Below are 19,888 nucleotides of genomic sequence, written 5' to 3'. Positions count from 1 at the left end.
CACCTTTTTTTTTTCTTTATGCTTTTTTTTTTTTTTTTTTTTTTTTTTTTTTTTTTTTCCCACCCTGGTGCTTCAGGGTGGGCATCCCTGGTGGTCCAGTGTGGCGATCCGAGGGGGGGCTGCGCTGATAAACAATCAGCGCTACCCCCCCCTGTCAGGAGAGCCGCCGATCGGCTATCCTCTACTCGCGTCTGTCAGACGCGAGTGAGGAAGAGCCATCGACGGCTCTTCCTGTTTACATCGTGATCAGCCGTGGTTGGACACAGCTGATCACGTGGTAAAGAGTCTCCGCCGGAGGCTCTTTACCGAGATCGGAGATGCAGGGTGTCAGACTGACACCCCGCATCACCGATCGCCGCGATGCGCGCCCCCACGGGCGCGCGCGGCATGAAATCCTGCAGGACGTTCTAGAACGTCCTGTCAGGATTTCATAACCACTTCCCGGACGTAAATCGGCCATAGGCCGGGCGGGAAGTGGTTAAAGGCAGACTAACAGGTCTTTGAGGGTCAGAATTCTAGCTGATAGACAGGTGTTCAAATACTTATTTGCAGCTGTATCATACAAATAAATAGTTAAAAGATCATAAATTGTGATTTCTGGAATTTTTTTTTTTTTATTATTTCTCTCACAGTGGACATGCACTGTCAATTTCATGACCATTTCATGACAATTTCAGACGCCTCCATGATTTCCAAGTGGGAGAACTTGCAAAATAGCAGGGTGTTCAAATACTTATTTTCCTCACTGTATGTGTGTGTGTGTGTGTGTGTGTGTGTGTGTGTGTGTGTGTGTGTGTGTGTGTGTGTGTGTGTGTGTATATATATATATATATATATATATATATATATATATATATATATATATAAATATTATGCACACACGGCATCAACATCGTGGATACGTAGATATATACATATTGGCTTGGCAGTACATGACAATATTGAACAAAGTGATGAATAAAACTGTATATACACATGTCGTATAGACTGCATATCAGTGTGTTATAAATCGGGTATAAAATGTGTCAACATGATTGATTAAAGATAGTAGGTCCGAATTGATTACTTATTTATATGTTTTATATCATTGTTATGTATACCAACATTTATTTATGCCAATTAAACATGTCTACATATCATTCAACCTCCAGAAGTCAATAGCCTCATTTAAAGTCCCCAAATTTTCTTAGAGAATCATTGGGTATTAAAACAGAAGAAGAATGCATTTGATGGCTTCCTGCTTAATGGGCAGGGCAATGTTGTCGTCCTGTGTGATCTCATGAAAATTATATTCTGCTTTAATGGCCAGTTGAGTGGTAATGTCTTTAGAAGCATCCATCAGGAAGAAGTTTTTAATGTATGCAGGAGTTTATTGGGAAATGTTTTAATCAAATCTATGAGCCAGCATGAGGAAGCCAGAGGAGGAAGCAGTGTGATGTAAGAAAGTAGTCTATCTTGCTGTAAGAAGGGTGTAGTGGGGAAAAACAAATCTAGTACCTATCTGCGGGGTGCAGGATTCTCCATATAGCTGATACTTGTTGTTTGTGGAGCAATTTAAAGTGGAAGTAAATCAACCTATGATTTACATCCATTCAATATATTTGGTCTCCCACAGTACACAGAACATGGAAACGCAATAGTTTCAGTAAATGTAAACCACTTGTCACCCCCGAAACTCCAAATTTCTCTTTGGAAGTATATAGCAATCTTGTAACTTCTATCAGTGCCTGGTTAAAATTCGTAGGAGTTTTCATACTGCACTGGCTGGGTTATCAGGATGCAGGACTCTTACTGGATGGTGCCGATTGGCCCTGTGCCGATCAGGGCCAGTACAAGGGGTGGGCGGTCGGGCCGGCTGCCCTGGGCGACTGTAGCATAGGAGGCGCTGCAAGGAGAGTTTGTGCGACTATTAGCTGACAGAAGTAGTGACAGCGGCATCACTACTTCAGTCAGCGCTTAGTGTTGCATGATATGTGCCAAATCTGGAGAGCGGGATGTGCTCTCTTGCTTCTCTCCAGCGTCACTCTCCTATCACTGTAGCGCTCTTCCATTGGGACTTTACAGTTGGTTTACCCGCCCACATCTCCTCCCAGCAAACAATGTGTTAAACTCTGTATAGTCCAGAGGTGACATCCACTGGCATCCCTGAGCTGCGATCCCAGTCCCCTTCAGCAGCGGGTGGTATCTCTCCCGCCAGCTGCCTGTGCAAAGGCTTAGAGATCGGCTCCTCCTCGGCTCTAACATGTCAACATGAGAAGGAGCCTTCGGAAGGAGGACATCATGGAGCAATGTACCACGCTGTCTAAGTGTATAGGGGAAAGCTGCAGCCCAGGCGAGGGGAAAGGAGATCTGCACTCACTGAGGACACAAGGGTATCAGAGCATTTGTACTTGAAGGTGTAGGGAGAAGATGATTACTTCTAGGATTGATATTGGGGGGGGGGGGGGGATTTGTGCTAGGAAGTGAAATCATCTGGGGGGGGGGGGGTTGTGCGTGCTGGGATGGGGAATTTGAAGGGTGACAGGACACTATTTTTTCTGGTAGGGATATTGGGGGGGGGGGGGGCTACAACGGGTGATTTGTGCTGGGAGATGGGAGGAAGATGGTTTGGGCTAGTATAGGAAAGCCTAAAGCTGTTGGGGGGGGATGGGGATGATGGGGTGTCAGGACCTGGATTCGAACCTGGGACCTCAGCTGTGGCTGGCAGAGAACCTTCTCACTGAGCTATCTGGGATGCTGGACAGCTCCCTGTCTGATCTGCTGGACAAACCCATCTGATCCATTGAACATTCCTGCCTTGTGTCTTGATTGCATTGAACCTTGAACCCCTTGCTCCTCCCACAGACTTCCTATAAAAGCCTTGTCTCTGCACTTCCTCTTTGCCAGGTTATTGTGCCTTCCCAGCCAGTGCCTTGCAATTTGTCTGCTCTGCTGCCATTGTATCTGCAACCACCTGTGTTTGACCCTCGACCTGTTCCTGGACTTCTCTATTGCCTGATCCCAATCTGCAACCACCTGTGTTTGACCCTCGGCCTGTTCCTGGACTTCTCTATTGCCTGATCCCAATCTGCAACCACCTGTGTTTTACCCTTGGCCTGTTACTGGACTTCTCTATTGCCTGATCCCAATCTGCAACCACCTGTGTTTGACCCTCGGCCTGTTCCTGGACTTCTCTATTGCCTGATCCCAATCTGCAACCACCTGTGTTTTACCCTTGGCCTGTTACTGGACTTCTCTATTGCCTGATCCCAATCTGCAATCACCTGTGTTTGACCCTCGGCCTGTTCCTGGACTACTCTACTGTCTGTATACTTGTTCTGTCACTGCTATAGCAATCTGGCCTCTGAGCCTGACTCCAGACCGTGACAGAATAACCTGGCCTAAAACATGGAGGCCGCTATAGCAAAGGCTGTGGCTCCTCTCAGGCAGCAACTTTTGGAGCTCCAGCAAGAAGTGCTGTTACTGAAAGGTACAGTAGGCCCAGCCCTGGAACCAGTATGCCCTGAGCCATTTGTGGTGATGCCAGAGAGGTTTGATGGTAGCCGTGCATCATTCTTGTGCTTCAAGGTGGATTGCGAGCTGTTGTTTGCTCTTAAGCCTATGACCTATGCCACCGATTATATAAAGGTTCGCGCTACTATCAACCTGCTCACTGGACCAATCAAAGCATGGGCTCATCAGGTACTACAGGAAAGGAGTCCAGTCTTGGACAGCTGGGAAGCATTTATGTTAGCTCTGGACTCTCACTGTACTGTTGCCAAGAAAACCAGGGTTCCCAAGTCTGCTCCTAGCTCATGTGGCCTACGGGAACCCAGGGACAGGAATACCCTGTACAGATACGACTCTGAGCCATCCCAGTATGTGCCAAGCCGTGAAGCCCTAACACCACAAAGCCTTGGCATTCCTGTGGATATACACACACCTATCCTGGAAGATGTGGAACCAATGGAGATCGGGGTCATCCAGACCAAGCTGTCTAAAGGTGAAAGAGAGCGGAGGAGAGGCTATGGCCTTTGTTTCTATTGTGGAGAAAGAGGTCACCTTATCTCCCTCTGCCCAACTCGCCCACCTCGACCAAAGGTTCTTCAAGTGTGTACTATTGGGACTCATCATGCTATCACTGCTGTTCGGCCTGTGAACTGCCAAGGTTGCTTTAAGGCCTGTCCGTGTTCGATGGCACAAGTGGGTTCCCAGACTACGGTGGTCAACGATACCAGTGCCCCTCTTGAACCTGCAACCAATACCCCTGTGAAACCCCTACCATCTGGCCTAAAGGCAACTATGCATCTTCCTGATAACAGATCAGTTCCAGTAGTCAACCCACACTCCACAGTGGTAAATACAGTAACATCACCCTGTCCTGCCAAAGAACCACCTCCTGCTCCAGAAACATCTTCGCTACTTCTTAAGAAAACGCCTGTTCCTGATACCGTCACCACTTCCGTAAAGTCTGGTTTCATCACTAATTCCTGTCCTGCCAAAGAAGTTCTACCACCTGACTGTATGTATGCCTCGAATGGCACCCTTATCCATAAGCAGGAGCTGGAGATGTTTGAAAAAGCCTTGCAAGCAAGGAGAATCTCCCGGGCAGGAACTTCTGAAGCAATAATAAGGTTCACTCCCTAGATTAACAAAAGTATTCCACCAGAGGTTTCCTCACAAGCCAAGACCTAGGACGTCCGGAGGACATCCTGAGAGGAGGGGAGTACTGTCAGGACCTGGATTCGAACCTGGGACCTCAGCTGTGGCTGGCAGAGAACCTTCTCACTGAGCTATCTGGGATGCTGGACAGCTCCCTGTCTGATCTGCTGGACAAACCCATCTGATCCATTGAACATTCCTGCCTTGTGTCTTGATTGCATTGAACCTTGAACCCCTTGCTCCTCCCACAGACTTCCTATAAAAGCCTTGTCTCTGCACTTCCTCTTTGCCAGGTTATTGTGCCTTCCCAGCCAGTGCCCTGCAATTTGTCTGCTCTGCTGCCATTGTATCTGCAACCACCTGTGTTTTACCCTTGGCCTGTTACTGGACTTCTCTATTGCCTGATCCCAATCTGCAACCACCTGTGTTTGACCCTTGGCCTGTTACTGGACTTCTCTATTGCCTGATCCCAATCTGCAACCACCTGTGTTTGACCCTCGGCCTGTTCCTGGACTTCTCTATTGCCTGATCCCAATCTGCAATCACCTGTGTTTGACCCTCGGCCTGTTCCTGGACTACTCTACTGTCTGTATACTTGCTCTGTCACTGCTATAGCAATCTGGCCTCTGAGCCTGACTCCAGACCGTGACATGGGGTGTATGTGTGCTAGGGAAGATTTTTTTGGGGGGGGGGGATTTGTGCTAGGAGGGGGAATTTGAGGGGGGGGGTAACAGGAGTAAGATTTGTTCTAGGAGGAGGGGTTGTGCTGGGAGGATGGAAATTTGTGCCACCAGGATGGGGGGGGGAAGGATTTGTGCTAGGAGGGGGGATTTGGGGGGTTGTGCTAGAAGAGGTGAATGTGGAGGGGATTTGTGCTAGGACAGGAAATATTGGAGCTGTTAGAAATACGGATTTAGGAGGGATTTATGCTGGTAGGGATGATAGGGGTGCTAGAGGGGAAGTCTAGAGGGGAAATTTGGGGGGAGGATTTGCGCTAGGAGGGGGAATTTGGAGGGTGAGAGGCGTAAGATTTGTGCTCGGAGGGGAAATTTGAGGGTGACTTGGAGGGGTGGTTCGTGCTGGGGCAATGGGCAGAAGAGGATTTGTGCTAAAAGGGGCTTTTTTGGTGAGGGATTTATGCTAGCAGGGAACAGTCGAGAAGAATTTAAAGTGTCACTAAAGGAAAAAAATAATTTTCTTTAAAATAATAAGCATCTTATACTTGCCTCCACCGTGCAGTTCGTTTTGCACAAAGTGGCCTCGTTCCACGTCTTTGGGGGTCCCTCGGCGGCTGTCTCTGGTCCTCCCCGCAAGAACTCGTCACATTCATGCGAGAGAGCTCGCATGGTGATGAGTCCTTGCGGGCGCACTCCCGTGAAACAGCGTGCGGCCATAGCCGCTCACTGTATCACTCGGCCTCGGCGCGCCGCGTCACAGGATGTGATTGACAGCAGCGCTAGCCAATGGCTGCGCTGCTCTCAATCCATCCGCTCTAGCCAATCAGCGTCCAGGCTGAGCGGCGAAGAGGATCTCGGGACCGAGCGCGGGACTTTCGAAGGGTCAGGTAAGTAAAACGGGGGCTCAGGGGGAGCCGGTATCATCAGATGTTTTCACCTTAATGCATAGATTGCATTAAGGTGAAATTTTTTTTTCCTTTACAACACCTTTAAGCTTAGAGAGAGGATTGGGGGGTGAGGGAGATGTGTGCTGGGAGAGGGGATTTCAGTGGAAGGGGGATTTTTGTTTGGCAAGGCTTGCAATGGGAATTTATGCTTAGGGCTAAGCGTGCTGATTAGTGCTCAATTTTTTGTATTTCTTTTTTTTTTGGGGGGGGGGGGGATTTGCTAACACATGATGCTCAAACATCTTGGGGGGGCGCAGTTTGGCATCTTCGCCCTGGGCGCCAGATGACCTTGTCCCGGCACTGGTGCCGATCACATGCACTCTCCCAAGAAAAATAAATTCTCTAGCAATACACACCAAACTGAGCATGTGTAGCCTGACTCCATTTACTCAATCTTATCTGGACATGTTTTGGGGGCAATGCAAGAAGATGAAGATCTGTGCATGCAGGATCAAATGGCCTTTTTACACAATGCAGAGGATTAACCCCTTAGGTTTCACAGCAAGTAAATTCTACTACTTTTAAATGTCAGTAGATGAAAAGGCTATCCCCAGCAGTACAATGTACTGGCATGTTTAAGGGCACATGTTAGTGGGCAATGGGCTCCCCACCTAGCGTCCTCCAGGGTCAGGATATAAAGTGACCTGCACACATTTCATAGTCAAGGGTTCCTCTTTCCCTTCCTTTGGCCATGATCTACTACTTCTGCTTTAAGTGGGCACTGCAAAGAAAACCCTTGGGTGTGATAGATTTGCGTTATGGAAGTCTAAGTTCACAGTCTACTTTAATAGCCTCGGGTATGCCCCAGATGTTATGGCTTGTATACCCTCTCCTGCAGCTCTCATATGTATTCAGCTAGTGGTGAAAAGACCATTTCTATACTATCCAAACAGTGAAAAGTCTGCAAACCCTTCCAAACTTCATCCATTTCCCTTTTTTGTGGTAATGCTTCATTTGTTTTCCATTGTCTCTCTCCCAACAGTGTTGGAAGATGCATCCTAGTCTCCTGCACCATATTAGGAGGATTTTACAAGCCCAGGTGTTTTCCGTGTCCTGCTTTTAGGAATGATGATTCCACCAGGCTAGTGCTCCGTGCTGTCCTCCTTACTGTTGCACCCCATAAAATCAGTAAAGAGGGCTGAAGAAAAGAGATCCTCAGGGCAAAAACAGAGGCCAAGGCTCTTTAGAAAGCATTTCCACTCACGGACTTGTGCAAACCACACCCAATATGTATGAGTTTTGATGCATAGCTCTATGATGGAACATAACGTTCACTCTCTTCTGAGTTTTTGTCTCATCTAATAAGATTTGTTGCTCATCTGTTCAAATATTAACCAGCTTGCATAATGGCCAATCGGTTTTGTATACTATCCAGACTGTTTGCCTGAATGCAAACCACAGTTATATATTTGGAGGATGCTGGCCTGGCAACTCATTTACTGTTGCTGTAACACTGTGGTCGGAATTTACTAAAACTGGAGAGTGCAAAATCTGTTGCAGCTCTGCATAGAAAACCAGTTTCCAGTTTTTATTGTCAAAGCTTAATGGAACACACTGAATTTAAAAGCTGATTGGCCTCCATACACAGCTGTGCTCCAGTTTTATTAAATATCCCCTAGCCTAGTGTGTCACCACCATGTGCATGCTATATAGAGCTCCCAATCCCTGGGCCAAACACTGCTAAACTAGCTAAAACCAACATAAAGTGAGCAAAACAAGGCAAGGCGTTTGCTAAAACAAGCTGCATAGCCATGGGCTTACACAGGTCAGCCTACACAGTCCAGGGAAGAGGATCTGTGCATGTTTCTAATTCCTATATAACCATATTGCAATGTATCCCTCTTGAACAAGGCATAATATGTTTATTTTGCATTTAGGTAAAGTGCTTACAACATTTTTGATTTTTATTAGGTTCGCATAGAGGGGTCAGTTGAAAAGCTTTCAGACGAACAATCTGACAAGTACTTCCACTCTCGTCCAAAGTCTAGCCAGATTGGTGCTGTTGTTAGCAGTCAGAGTCAAGTTATCCCAGACCGAGAGGTGAGTAACGGGGCCTGATGAATTATTTTAATGATAAATGGCAATTGCCTGATCTTGACCACATAACATAATAATTGTTATGTTTATGGGTACTTTGAAACTTGGCAAAAACCCAAGGCCAGTTTTTCACACAAAGAAAAAGCAATTAATTGGCATTCCCCTTGCCAATCTCCGTTGTTCCCCTGATATAATGTGGTGGTAGAGAGTCTCCTCGGTACATACAGTTTGGGTGATGAAAACATGAATGTTTATGCAGTGGTGTTAAATTGGTAATCAGAATTTGCAGTCTTCTCTACCTTCTTGTGTGTGTACTGTAGAGCAAGCCTTAAAGCGGTCCTCCACCCTAAAGTGGAGTCCCGCTGATCGGAACCCTCCCCCCCTCCGGTGTCACATTTGACACCTTTCAGGGGGGAGGGGGGTGCAGACACCTGTCTAAAGACAGGTATTTGCACCCACTTCCGGCCACACGATACGGGCGAAAGACGGGCATTCCGTCACATCCCGTCTGTCGCCCGTTGTGTGCTGGGAACACTCGGCTCCCAGCACACAGCGTGTGAGCCAATCGGCGGGCGCAGCGCGACTCGCGCATGCGCCGTAGGGAACCGGGCAGTGAAGCCGCAGTGCTTCACTTCCTGGTTCCCTCAGCGTGGATGGCGGGGGGAGCAGCAGAGTGACGAGCGATCGCTCGTGCTCTGCTGCGATCGGCGCTGGACTCCAGGACAGGTAAGTGTCCTAATATTAAAAGTCAGCAGCTGCAGTATTTGTAGCTGCTGACTTTTAATATTTTGTTCCCATGGCACATCCGCTTTAAAGACTTGAATACTGCCACTATCTATGTGAACCTGTGCTTTGTCTTTGTGGATACATGCAGAACAAGCACTGTAAACTGCCTGAATTTTACTTTCCACACATTTCCCCATTGCTGCCATCTGACACCAGGGTTCTGAGAGAGCCCTGTACTTCCAGAGATAGGAGATTATATGGCTTTCCATCTGATTCTCTACCATTCATCTCTGACTCTGATCGCTGTCACATGCAGAAGGTGGGAGGAGGTCACGTTGTTAGCCCTGTGTAAAGCCCCATACACACGGTAGGACTTTTTGACAACAAACTTCAAAATGAGCAAGTTTTCAAAAAAATCCTACCGTGTGTGTGCGCTCCATCGGACAAACTTTTTCGGTTTTCATCGGACAAAAGTTCGCTCTGCAAACAGACAAACTTTTCAGCAACAAAAGTCCTACGCTGCAAAGTCCTATCGTGTGTACAGAAATCCATCGGACTTTTGTCCGAAGTACAAATACCCATGCCCAGAACCAATGTTAAAATCAACCAACAATAGCAAAAGTTGGCCAAAGGGTGGCGGAAAAGAGCAGAAAAACCACGTGATGTTGGGAAAGTTTGCAGAAAAGTCCTGCCGTGTGTATGCTATGGGTGTGCCCGGCCAACTCCCTTCGAACAAAAATCCCTGTAAAAGTTTGAAGTCCGACCGTATGTATGAGGCTTGACGTGGCAGTTTTGGTGGTATGCAGAGCACACCGCCATTCTGCCTGTGCTAGTAAGCACACACTTCATCTTAGTGAAATTGGTGAAATCCATCTTTAAGCTAAAAGGTTCACTCACCATTCATCCCCTTCCATTCGTTCAATAACAAACCATTAACACCAGCTTGTTCTCATCTCTGCATCATCACAAGACTGCCTGCCGACGCCCACAGAGAGTCCTTTTATTGCAACAAAAGCCTTCAGACCACAGCTGATTGGAGGAGATCACAGCATGTGACCATAGGAAGTGATGTCACAGCATGTGACCTCCTCCATGGGAAGCCAGGACACAGCATGGGGGCTCCACACAGCAAATGCCCATATATGGATGGGACAATAATGCAACATAATACAACAGCATGCTACAATAACGATACAGTAATAACAATATAATACAGTAATAATACAATAACCAATGAACACAGTTCCTGATGAGGGGAGCTTATCTGCAGGTGTATGATCACATCACAATACAGTGTTGATCAGGCACCGAGAGATGACAAAAAGCATATATCCGCTAAACCTACAATGCGTTTTGCAGAGTGGACGCATCCCACAGGCGAATATCTGTGCATGACACAGGGGCCCTTTCGCCGGCTGACACCCCCACTCAGCAAACACCCTTCTCCAAATCAGGAAAGTAATCTCAACCAGTCTCAGTCCGCCCCAGTCAGCTCTTTAGAGCGGGCTGCGGGAGAACCAACAATGGGTGACACTATGACAATACATTTAAAATACATCTTCATGAAATTTCCACAACAGGCTTTAGTTATATTTTGCGGAAGGTTAAAACTTCCCAGCAATTTTGGGGTACTGAGGTGGAGGATTCAGTGGGGAATGCGGAAAAAATAAGTTTGGGGAGAGCGTTGCACAACAAAATGTGGTCCCTCTCTTCCTCATTCTCCTGTGAGTCATTAGCAGCCTAGCAATGTGCCCCCAGGGGGTGGGTCCTTGATGTTCATGCCTGACAGGAAGTGTATTGAATGTAGTCCTTCAACCCAAAAGATGATGCCGTATCACAAAACCATGAGGTGGAGAACAACTTCGAAAAAGAGGTGAGTTTTGCATTCGGAACAGATTTTTATTTACTTTCAAATCTGCTAGTTTAAAAATGTTTTATTAGGCAGGTAAATATGAAATATTTTCTCTGTTAAAAAATATAAAATATTACATGTAAATAATATCTGCTATTGTATCTATCCAGAAGGTACGAGCTACAGGGTTCTGTTTTGCTTGTTTTCCCTCTCTCCAAAGTTCTTTTGTTTAAAATACAAAACAAACTTGTATACAGAGCTCAGTAGCTCAAACTAAAATTAAACGCACAGTGAATGAATTAGACTAAGACTGACTTGGCTCCATCCCTGGGTTTTAATCGGGCTGAGCCAGTCTGAAAAGAGCTGTGCTCTCATTAAAAAAAAAAAAGAGTTGCGCTTTTAAAGAACAAATCTTTTAAAACTGACCCAAGCCATTAAAGTTTAAATTTCAGTCGTCCAGAACCAATTCTAATGCATCTAGTATTCTTGCTCACAGTACCTTCGTAAGAAAAATGCTGACCTTCAGGAGGAGTACAAGGACAAGGAGGTTCCCAGGCCAAATGAATGGTAAGTATTTTTAAGGTACTTGCTGGTTATATAACAACTTTTCTTCATGCTAAAAAGATTTACTAATACTTTTACAGGGGAGGATACATCATCCGTCCTTCTGTCATGGAGTTCTGGCAGGGACAGACTAATCGTCTGCATGACCGCATTGTATTTCGAAGGAAAGAAGGAGAGGAGACTGACACAAGCCCCTGGACACACCCTGCAGAGGGTGGGTGGGTGTATGAGCGCCTTGCACCATAATTTTTAGTACTCCTTTATGGAGTAATTTAGTTCTGTGATCTTGGAGAATCAAAGGACAACTGCCCTGATCTAAAAAGGCTTGAATGGGAGATGTGAAGAATTGCCAATCGCAACCAGATTCTTTCAGTTGCTGGTGTGAGCAATCCAAATTTTTTCTCTTCTATTAAGGGACACAAATCTTCACCTTCATGTTATTCTCCCCCCTACAGGAGAATTTAAAACTGGCAAAAAAAACTGTTGGCCAGCCCTGGATAACCCCCTGCCAATACCGGCTCTACAGCTGCTTGCAGTGCATCTACTGACAGTGCCAGTATCTGCAACCAGAGATCCTTGTGCTTAGAAATCCGTCCCATTGTCTGAGTCTTCCTTGGCTCCCTTGGGTTTGACTGGAGCATCTCCCCCATCAGCTAAAGTGTTTGCCACAGTCAAGAAAGACTATCACCCAAGACACCTAGATATTTGCAGACTCTGATCACCAAAGTCACATGCATGATCCCACGCCAACTGCTGCCAATTCGATTTCTGATTTGCCTGCGGACTTAGGCCAAGCCATCAGCCATAGAAATGCTAATTCTTAGGCTGGCCATAGATGATTAATTTATTTTCAATCAGCCAAAGGGTTTATCGATTTGCAGTGTTGCCCACCCCTAAATTAAATGCTTTTGGATTTTCTGAAGACTAAAGAGCCTTGTGTCCCTCAATGGATGAGAGAAAATCAAGTTTCCTTATTCCCTGTTTTCATACCTATCTACCTCCAGGTTGGCCAATGTATTGTTCTGTACTGCTCCATCACACACTTTCCTGAACATAACACATTAGTGACATACATTAACGTGTCTGTTCGTCCTTGTGACATTTATTCTTAATTGTTTAATTATGTTGTGTAATTCTTAATGTATGTGATGCCCATGATGGGTAAACAGATGAGCAAATTCCAACTGTAAAGTAAATTACTTTAATAAATGGTGTTGCAACAACAGGAAGTTATAGTATGTTTTTAAGTACAGAGGTCTCTAGGACATACACTATCTCTCAAAAGTGAGTAGACCCCTCATATTTTTGGAAATATTTTATTCTATCTTTTCATGTGACAACACTGAAGAAATTACACCTTTCTACAATGTAAAGTAGTGAGTGTACAGCTTGTATAACAGTGTACATTTGGTGTCCCCTCAAAATAACTCAACACCCTAATGTCTAAACTGCTTGCAACAAAAGTAAGTACACCCATAAGTGAAAATGTCCACATTGGGCCCAATTAGCCATTTTCCCTTGTTGATGTTCCAGGGTCTCCAGGGTCTCAGGTGTGAATGGGGAGCAGGTGTGTTAAATTTGGTTTTATCGCTCTCTCTCTCTCATACTGGTCACTGGAAGTTCAACATGGCACCTCATAGCAAAGAACTCTCTGAGGATCTGAAAAAAGGAATTGTGGCTCTACATAAAGATGGCCTAGACTATAAGAAGATTACCAAGACCCTGAAACTGAGCTGCAGCACGGTGGCCAAGACTGTACAGCAGTTTAACAGGACAGGTTCCACTCAGAACAGTAATAAAAAATGAAGGTTGCGCTCTAACTAAATCATAAGTGAAACATTAACCAACTATTACTGATAAGTAGTCCTGTGTGAACTCTTAATGGATGTATCCACTGTAAACTGAATAATACAAATGGCGATGCAAAAAGGCAAACAAAGTGGAGAAAAGTCTTAAGTGAATTCTAAATGAAAATCCCTGTGAGAAAAAAATATGCACAAAATGATGTAATATTGCAAACTCAAATGTGAAAAATGAATTAATAAACATAATCCTCTGTTGAATATATATGGAAAAGTTCTTATGAGAGAAATATTTCAAAATTGTCCAAAGTGAAGAAAGTTCTTGCGGAGTCATCTCCAATGTGAAAGGGTGAATGAATAACTCAAGCTTCAGAATAATATCAGACAAACGCGGTGAATCCACCACCGAGTGCAATGTGCGCTTACCAGCTGCACGGACCCATACAGCATGTGGCTATCACCCAGCCAGGGTCTCTATTCTCACGATGTTGTCAAACGGTCAGTCTCCTCAGTCCATCACCAGCGCTGTCTAGATGCAAACAATTGGTCCATCCTCTCCTACAGCTCATAATCATTCAAAAATTGTATAGGCTCTCAAAGAAGGGGACATACAAAAGGACCGCCATAGGTAAAAACTGATGGGTTTAATGGTAAAAAAAAGAATATTAAATATTGCAGACGGCCGGCAGCAGTATGCACGCCCGTGCATACAAACGTGACGTATCGTGCGGTGACGTCAGCACGTCGCTTCTCCCTTTTTCTAGTGCAGTTTTTTACCCTTATCCACTCAGAACAGGCCTCACCATGGTTGACCAATGAAGCTGAGTGCATGTGCTCAGCGTCATATCCAGAGGTTATCTTTGGGAAATAGACGTATGTGTGCTATCAGCATTGCTGCAGAGGTTGAATGGGTGGGGGGTCAGCCTGTCAGTGCCCAGACTATACGCCGCACACAGCATCAAATTGGTCTGCATGGTTGTCGTCCCAGAAGGAAGCCTCTTCTAAAGATGATGCACAAGCCCGCAAACAGTTTGCTGAAGACAAGCAGACTGAGGGCATTGATTACTGGAACCATGTCCTGTGATCTGATGAGACCAAGATAAACTTATTTGGTTCAGATGGTGTCAAGCGTGTGTGGCGGCAACCAGGTGAGGAGTACAAAGACAAGTGTCTTGTCTACAGTCAAGCATGGTGGTGGGAGTGTCGAGGTCTGGGGCTGCATGAGTGCTGCCAGCACTGGGGAGCTACAGTTCACTGAGGGAACCATGAATGCCAACATGTACTGTGACATACTGAAGCAGAGCATGATCCCCTCCCTTCGGAGACTGGGCCGCAGGGCAGCATTCCAACATAACGACCCCAAACACACCTCCAAGATGACCACTGCCTTGCTAAAGAAGGTAAAGGTGATGGACTGGCCAAGCATGTCTCCAGACCTAAACCCTATTGAGCATCTGTGGGGCATCCTCAAACGGAAGGTGGAGGAGCGCAAGGTCTCTAACATCCACCAACTCTGTGATGTCATCATGGAGAAGTGGAAGAGGACCCCAGTGGCAACCTGTGAAGCGCTGGTGAACTCCATGCCCAATAGGGTGAATAATGGTGGACACACTTTGGGCCCAATTTGGACATTTTCAGTTACTCACTTTTGTTGCCAGTGGTTTAGACATTAATGGCTGTGTGTTGAGTTATTTTGAGGGGACAGCAAATACACTGTTATACAAGCTGTACACTCACTACTTTACATTGTAGCAAAGTGTAGTTTCTTCAGTGTTGTCACATGAAAAGATATAATAAAATATTTACAAAAATGTGAGGGGTGTACTCATTTTTGTGAGATACTGTATATATACTATATTGTAGGTGTAGTTCTATTTTTTTTTTTTTTTTTTTCATTTTTTTTTAATGCAGTTATTGAACATAGCAACTAGTTGCTAGATTGTTATGGCCACAAGTTTCATTTATCAGTCCTTATCTAAAAATTATCTCCGATGTTGGCATACCAGTGGGACAGAGGGTGACTAGAAATCATAGCTGCCGATAACGGCCTACCTTTACATACAAGTAAACGTGAGAGACATGGATAGACTGAACATGTCACTCACGTGTCTAGAGCTGAGTCACAAGGAACACCTTGTGCAAATATTGAGGAGACAGAATATGACACCAATAAAGGAGGAGTGACTGTACCATTGACCTACAGACAAATGTAGATCTCTGATAAACAGAATCTACTCCGTATAATGGTTTACTGAAATACAATTCTAAAAAAGTGCATATAGTATATCTTGCAGTAAGGGCACATTATTATTATTAATAATATTACTATACAGGATTTACATAGCACCAACACGCAGCGCTTTACAATATATTAATGTAGGTCAGTATCACCCAAAGTAATTGAATTGTGTTTTAAATATGTTAGCACGCATTTTTAAAGGACAGTAGCTCACAGGTAAGATGGCACTTTAATTCTTTTGAGAGAACGAAGAACACTGAAATCTGATAAGTGGGACATGAATAAGTCAGTTGAACTATATACAGTCACGTAGTTGCATCAGTACACGCCTCAGAGACTTGTGGCTAAATTTAGCGCCTTTGCATTTTTTAAAACGATCTATTAGGCTTCATTTACATGGGCGTACCAATCTGTACACTTAAGTGAAAGGGTCATCTTCTTCCATGCGGAATGCACGAGTTCTATGCAAATCCATATAGGCAGCCTGTTTAACCACATCCCACCCGAGCACTGCATATATAAGGCCGGGTGGGCGCTTCCTTCTGAGTGGACGTTCAGGAAGGAGGGGGATCGCGCACAGCGATGCGCTCGTGTCACCCGGACATGGTGCTTCTCCGATCGGCAGGAGGGCTCTGTGATTGGCCCTCCTGATCACATGACGCCCGTGTCCAATTACAGCCGTCATGTGATTTAAATAAAGAGGCGGTTGCTAGGGGATCGGCTCTCCTCACACAGAAGTCGTCTGTGAGGAGAGCGGATCGCTGCAGCCGGCTGGTGATTAGTGAGGTATGAGATATTTTTTACACACTGATCGCTAGCCTTGTGTCACCCCACAATGTCCCCACACAGTAAAAACACCTGTCCCCCACATATGTAACAGTAAAAAATCACGTGTCCCAATGATCATCTGCACACATGTCTGTGATCACCTGCACACATCTGTAACATGATCATCTGTCTGTGATCACACAAACCAATTATACACTTAATGTGATTTTTTTTTTTTTTTTTTTTACCAATAATATGTAGCAGAATACATTTTGGCGTAAATTTATGACAAAATTTGATTTTTATTGGATTTCCTTTAAAATAGACGAATGAAAATATATATATATATATATATATATATATATATATATATTTTCAAATTCCGCTCTTTTTTCACTCACAAGAAAATTAAAAACTGAGTCCTGAATAAATACCACCAAAAGAAAGCTCTGTTTGTGTGAACAAAATTATAAAAATTTCATTTGGGTACAGCGTGATCGTGCAATTGTCATTGGAATTGTGAGAGCGCTGAAAGCTGAAAATTGGGCTGGGAAGGAAGGGGGTGAAAGTGCCCTGTATTGAAGTGGTTAAATCAATGACAGACATCCAGTTCCTTGGACTTGCAAAGATCTCCATACACATCCCAGACATCTGTGTGGGACTGATACACGGGTCAGGACTTGCGTTCTGATCCATGTGTTGGCTGACATAGATGCATGTGGAGGTCCATGCAGCTGGCTGTCTGTCCTTAATTTGTGCATCCTACGCATGTGAAGATGGCACCTAAACTCTTGTGTACAGTATATACAGTGCATCTGGAAAGTATTCACATTGCTCCACTTTTTCCACATTTTGTTATGTTACAGCCTTATTCCAAAATTAATTAAATACATTATTTTTCTCAAAATTCTACAAACAATACCCCATAATGATAATGTGAAAGAAGTTTGTTTTTAATCTTTGCAAATTTATAAAAAATAAAAATTATCACATGTACATAAGTATTTGCAGTTTGCCATGACACTCAAAATGGAGCTCAGGTGCATCCTGTTTCCACTGACCGTCCTTGAGATGTTTCTTCAACTATATTGGAGTTCACCTGTGGTAAAACGGTTGATTAGACATGATTTGGAAAGGCGCATAACTCTCAATATAGGGTCCCACAATTAACAGTGCATGTCAGAGAGCAAACCAAGCCATGATGTCCAAATTGTCCGTAGACCTCCGAGACAGGATTTTATGGAGGCACAGATCTGAGGAAGGGTACAGAAAGATTTTGGCAGCATTGAAGGTGCTAATGAGCACAGTGGCCTCCATCATCTATAAATAGAAAAAGTTTGGAACCACCAGGACTCTTCCTAGAGTGGGTCATCCGGCCAAACTGAGGGATCGGGGGGAAAGGGGCCTTAGTCAGGGAGGTGACCAAGAACCTGATGGTCACTCTGACAGAGCTCCAGCAGTTCTCTGGTGGAGTGCTGCAGAGATGGTTGTTCTTCCTGGAAGGTTCTCCTCTCTCCACAATCAGGCATGTATGGTAGAGTGGCCAGACGGAAGCCACTCCTCAGCAAAAGGCACATGAACGGCCCACCTTGAGTTTGCCAGAAGGCACCCAAAAGACTGTGACCATGAGAAACAAAATTCTCGGATATGGGTCTCGCAGTGAGATCTTTCCAACGTTTTTATGGACCTGCTCTGCACCCATCACGAAGCCTAGCACATTTTGTTGCATTAGCCAAAATGTAATACACAGAAAAAACTCTTTAGGCCCCTTTCACATTGAGGAGTTTTTCAGGCGGTACAGCGCTAAAAATAGCGCTGCTATACCGCCTGAAAAACTCCTGCCCAGCTACCTCAATGTGAAAGCCGGAGGGCTTTCACACTGAGGCGATGCGCTGGCGGGAGACAAAAAAATCTCCTGTCAGCAGCATCTTTGGAGCGGTGAGAGGAGTGGCGTGTATACTGCTCCTTCCCATTGAAAACAATGGGAAACCGTGGCAATACCGCCCACAATGCGCCTCTATAGAGGCGCATTGCGGGCGGTATTAACCCTTTATCGGCCGCTAGCAGGGGTTAATACCACACCGCTAGCGGCCGATTCGCGCGGCAATCTCGGCGGTATAGCGCCGCTATTTTTAGCGGCGATATACCGCCACCGCGGCTACAGGTCCAATGTGAAAGGGGCCTTGGGGAGAACCTTCAAAATAGTTTCATCAGGTGAGTGCATTTGGAGAATTTAAGGTGGAAATCTACATCTGGAATAACAGAGCTATACTGTATAACAGAGGTGTCCAAACTTTTTTCAAAGAGGGCCAGATTTAATAAAGTGAACATGCTTGAGGGCTGACCATTTTGCCTGACATTCTTTAAACCATTAAAATTTGGTTGAAGTGTGTTTGTCCGAGCACTAATACACGGCCCAACAATAATTCTCTTGCCTTTGTGGCTGTGTGTGGCGAAGAGATGAGCATAGGCGTGTTATTTAGATATACAGTATTTATCGGCTTAAAACACGCACCTTCACTTTAAAAAGGATGTTTCTGGAAGAAATCCTACATTTTAAATAAAGAACTGTGAAGCAAAATAAGGGTCTGTGCCCATCAATGCAGCCTAATCAGTGCCCATCTGCAGCCTCACAAGTGCCATGAATGCAGCACCCACCGTATTGCCATGAATACAGCACCCACCGTATTGCCATGAATACAGCACTCACCATATTGCCATGAATGCAGCACCCACTCCATTGCCATGAATGCAGCACCCACCGTATTGCCACCATGAATGCAGCACCCACTCCATTGCCATGAATGCAGCACCCACTCCATTGCCATGAATGTAGCACCCACTCCATTGCCATGAATGCAGCACCCACTCCATTGCCATGAATGCCACACTGCATTGCCATGAATTCAGCACCAACCACATTGCCATTAATGCAGACTCACCATTCGTCAGTGCAGCCTGATTCATGTCCATCTGAAGCCTTGAGGAGACATGGAGGGGGCGGGACGAGCGCTGACAGACATACAGGAGAAACTCCTGTTTTCTCAGCTGCCTCTGAAAGTCCTGCCTCCTGTGATGGACAGAACAGTCGTCCAATGGCAGCGCAGGAGATGGGACTTCCTTTTACAAAGGATGCCGTGTAAACAGGAAATACTACTGTATCCTGTACGTATTGCACTTGTCCCGTCTGCTCCAAGGCAGCAAGCATTTATATCTTTTGTGGCCCCCGGCACTTGGGGATTCGTTGGGGGCCACAAAAGATATATATGTCAAAATTACCAGGCGGCCATCCGGAACGCGGGCCGCGATTGTCCCATGTGCCGGACTTTGAACATGCCTGCTGTATAAGTAATGAATAACATGATTTAACTGAAATAATCGTTTTGTGCATACTGACCCTTTTTAATTAGAAAATGTTAATAAACATTAGTGCAATAAATAAATTATAAAATCTAAACCTATATACTTTGGATTGTCAAAAGTATTGAGACGCCTGTCTTTACACGCAGTTGAACTTTAACCACTTCAGCCCTGAAAGGATTTGCCCCCTTAACCACTTGCTTACTGGGCACATAAACCCCCTTCGTGCCCAGGCGAAATTTCAGCTTCCGGCACTGCGCCGCTTTAACTGACAT

General features: G+C 45.2%; 1 protein-coding gene across 1 annotated transcript in view; it reads left to right on the top strand.

The window, feature by feature from the left end:
• The window catches only part of PNPO (pyridoxamine 5'-phosphate oxidase), a 62,162-nt gene extending 49,493 nt beyond the window's left edge, over positions 1–12,669 (top strand). Inside the window, exons 5-7 of the mRNA XM_040331305.1 lie at positions 8,177–8,305; positions 11,377–11,447; positions 11,525–12,669. Of these exons, the coding sequence (XP_040187239.1) occupies positions 8,177–8,305; positions 11,377–11,447; positions 11,525–11,690 (366 nt within the window). The 3' untranslated portion in view covers positions 11,691–12,669. The remainder of the gene's footprint in view (positions 1–8,176; positions 8,306–11,376; positions 11,448–11,524) is intronic.
• Positions 12,670–19,888: the final 7,219 nt, after the last annotated feature.

Source organism: Rana temporaria, chromosome 12 (assembly GCF_905171775.1).
Source record: "Rana temporaria chromosome 12, aRanTem1.1, whole genome shotgun sequence".
NCBI classification, from domain to species: domain Eukaryota; kingdom Metazoa; phylum Chordata; class Amphibia; order Anura; family Ranidae; genus Rana; species Rana temporaria.
The sequence above is the reverse complement of the archived record's forward strand: the minus strand, read 5'-3'. Positions and strand labels throughout refer to the sequence as shown.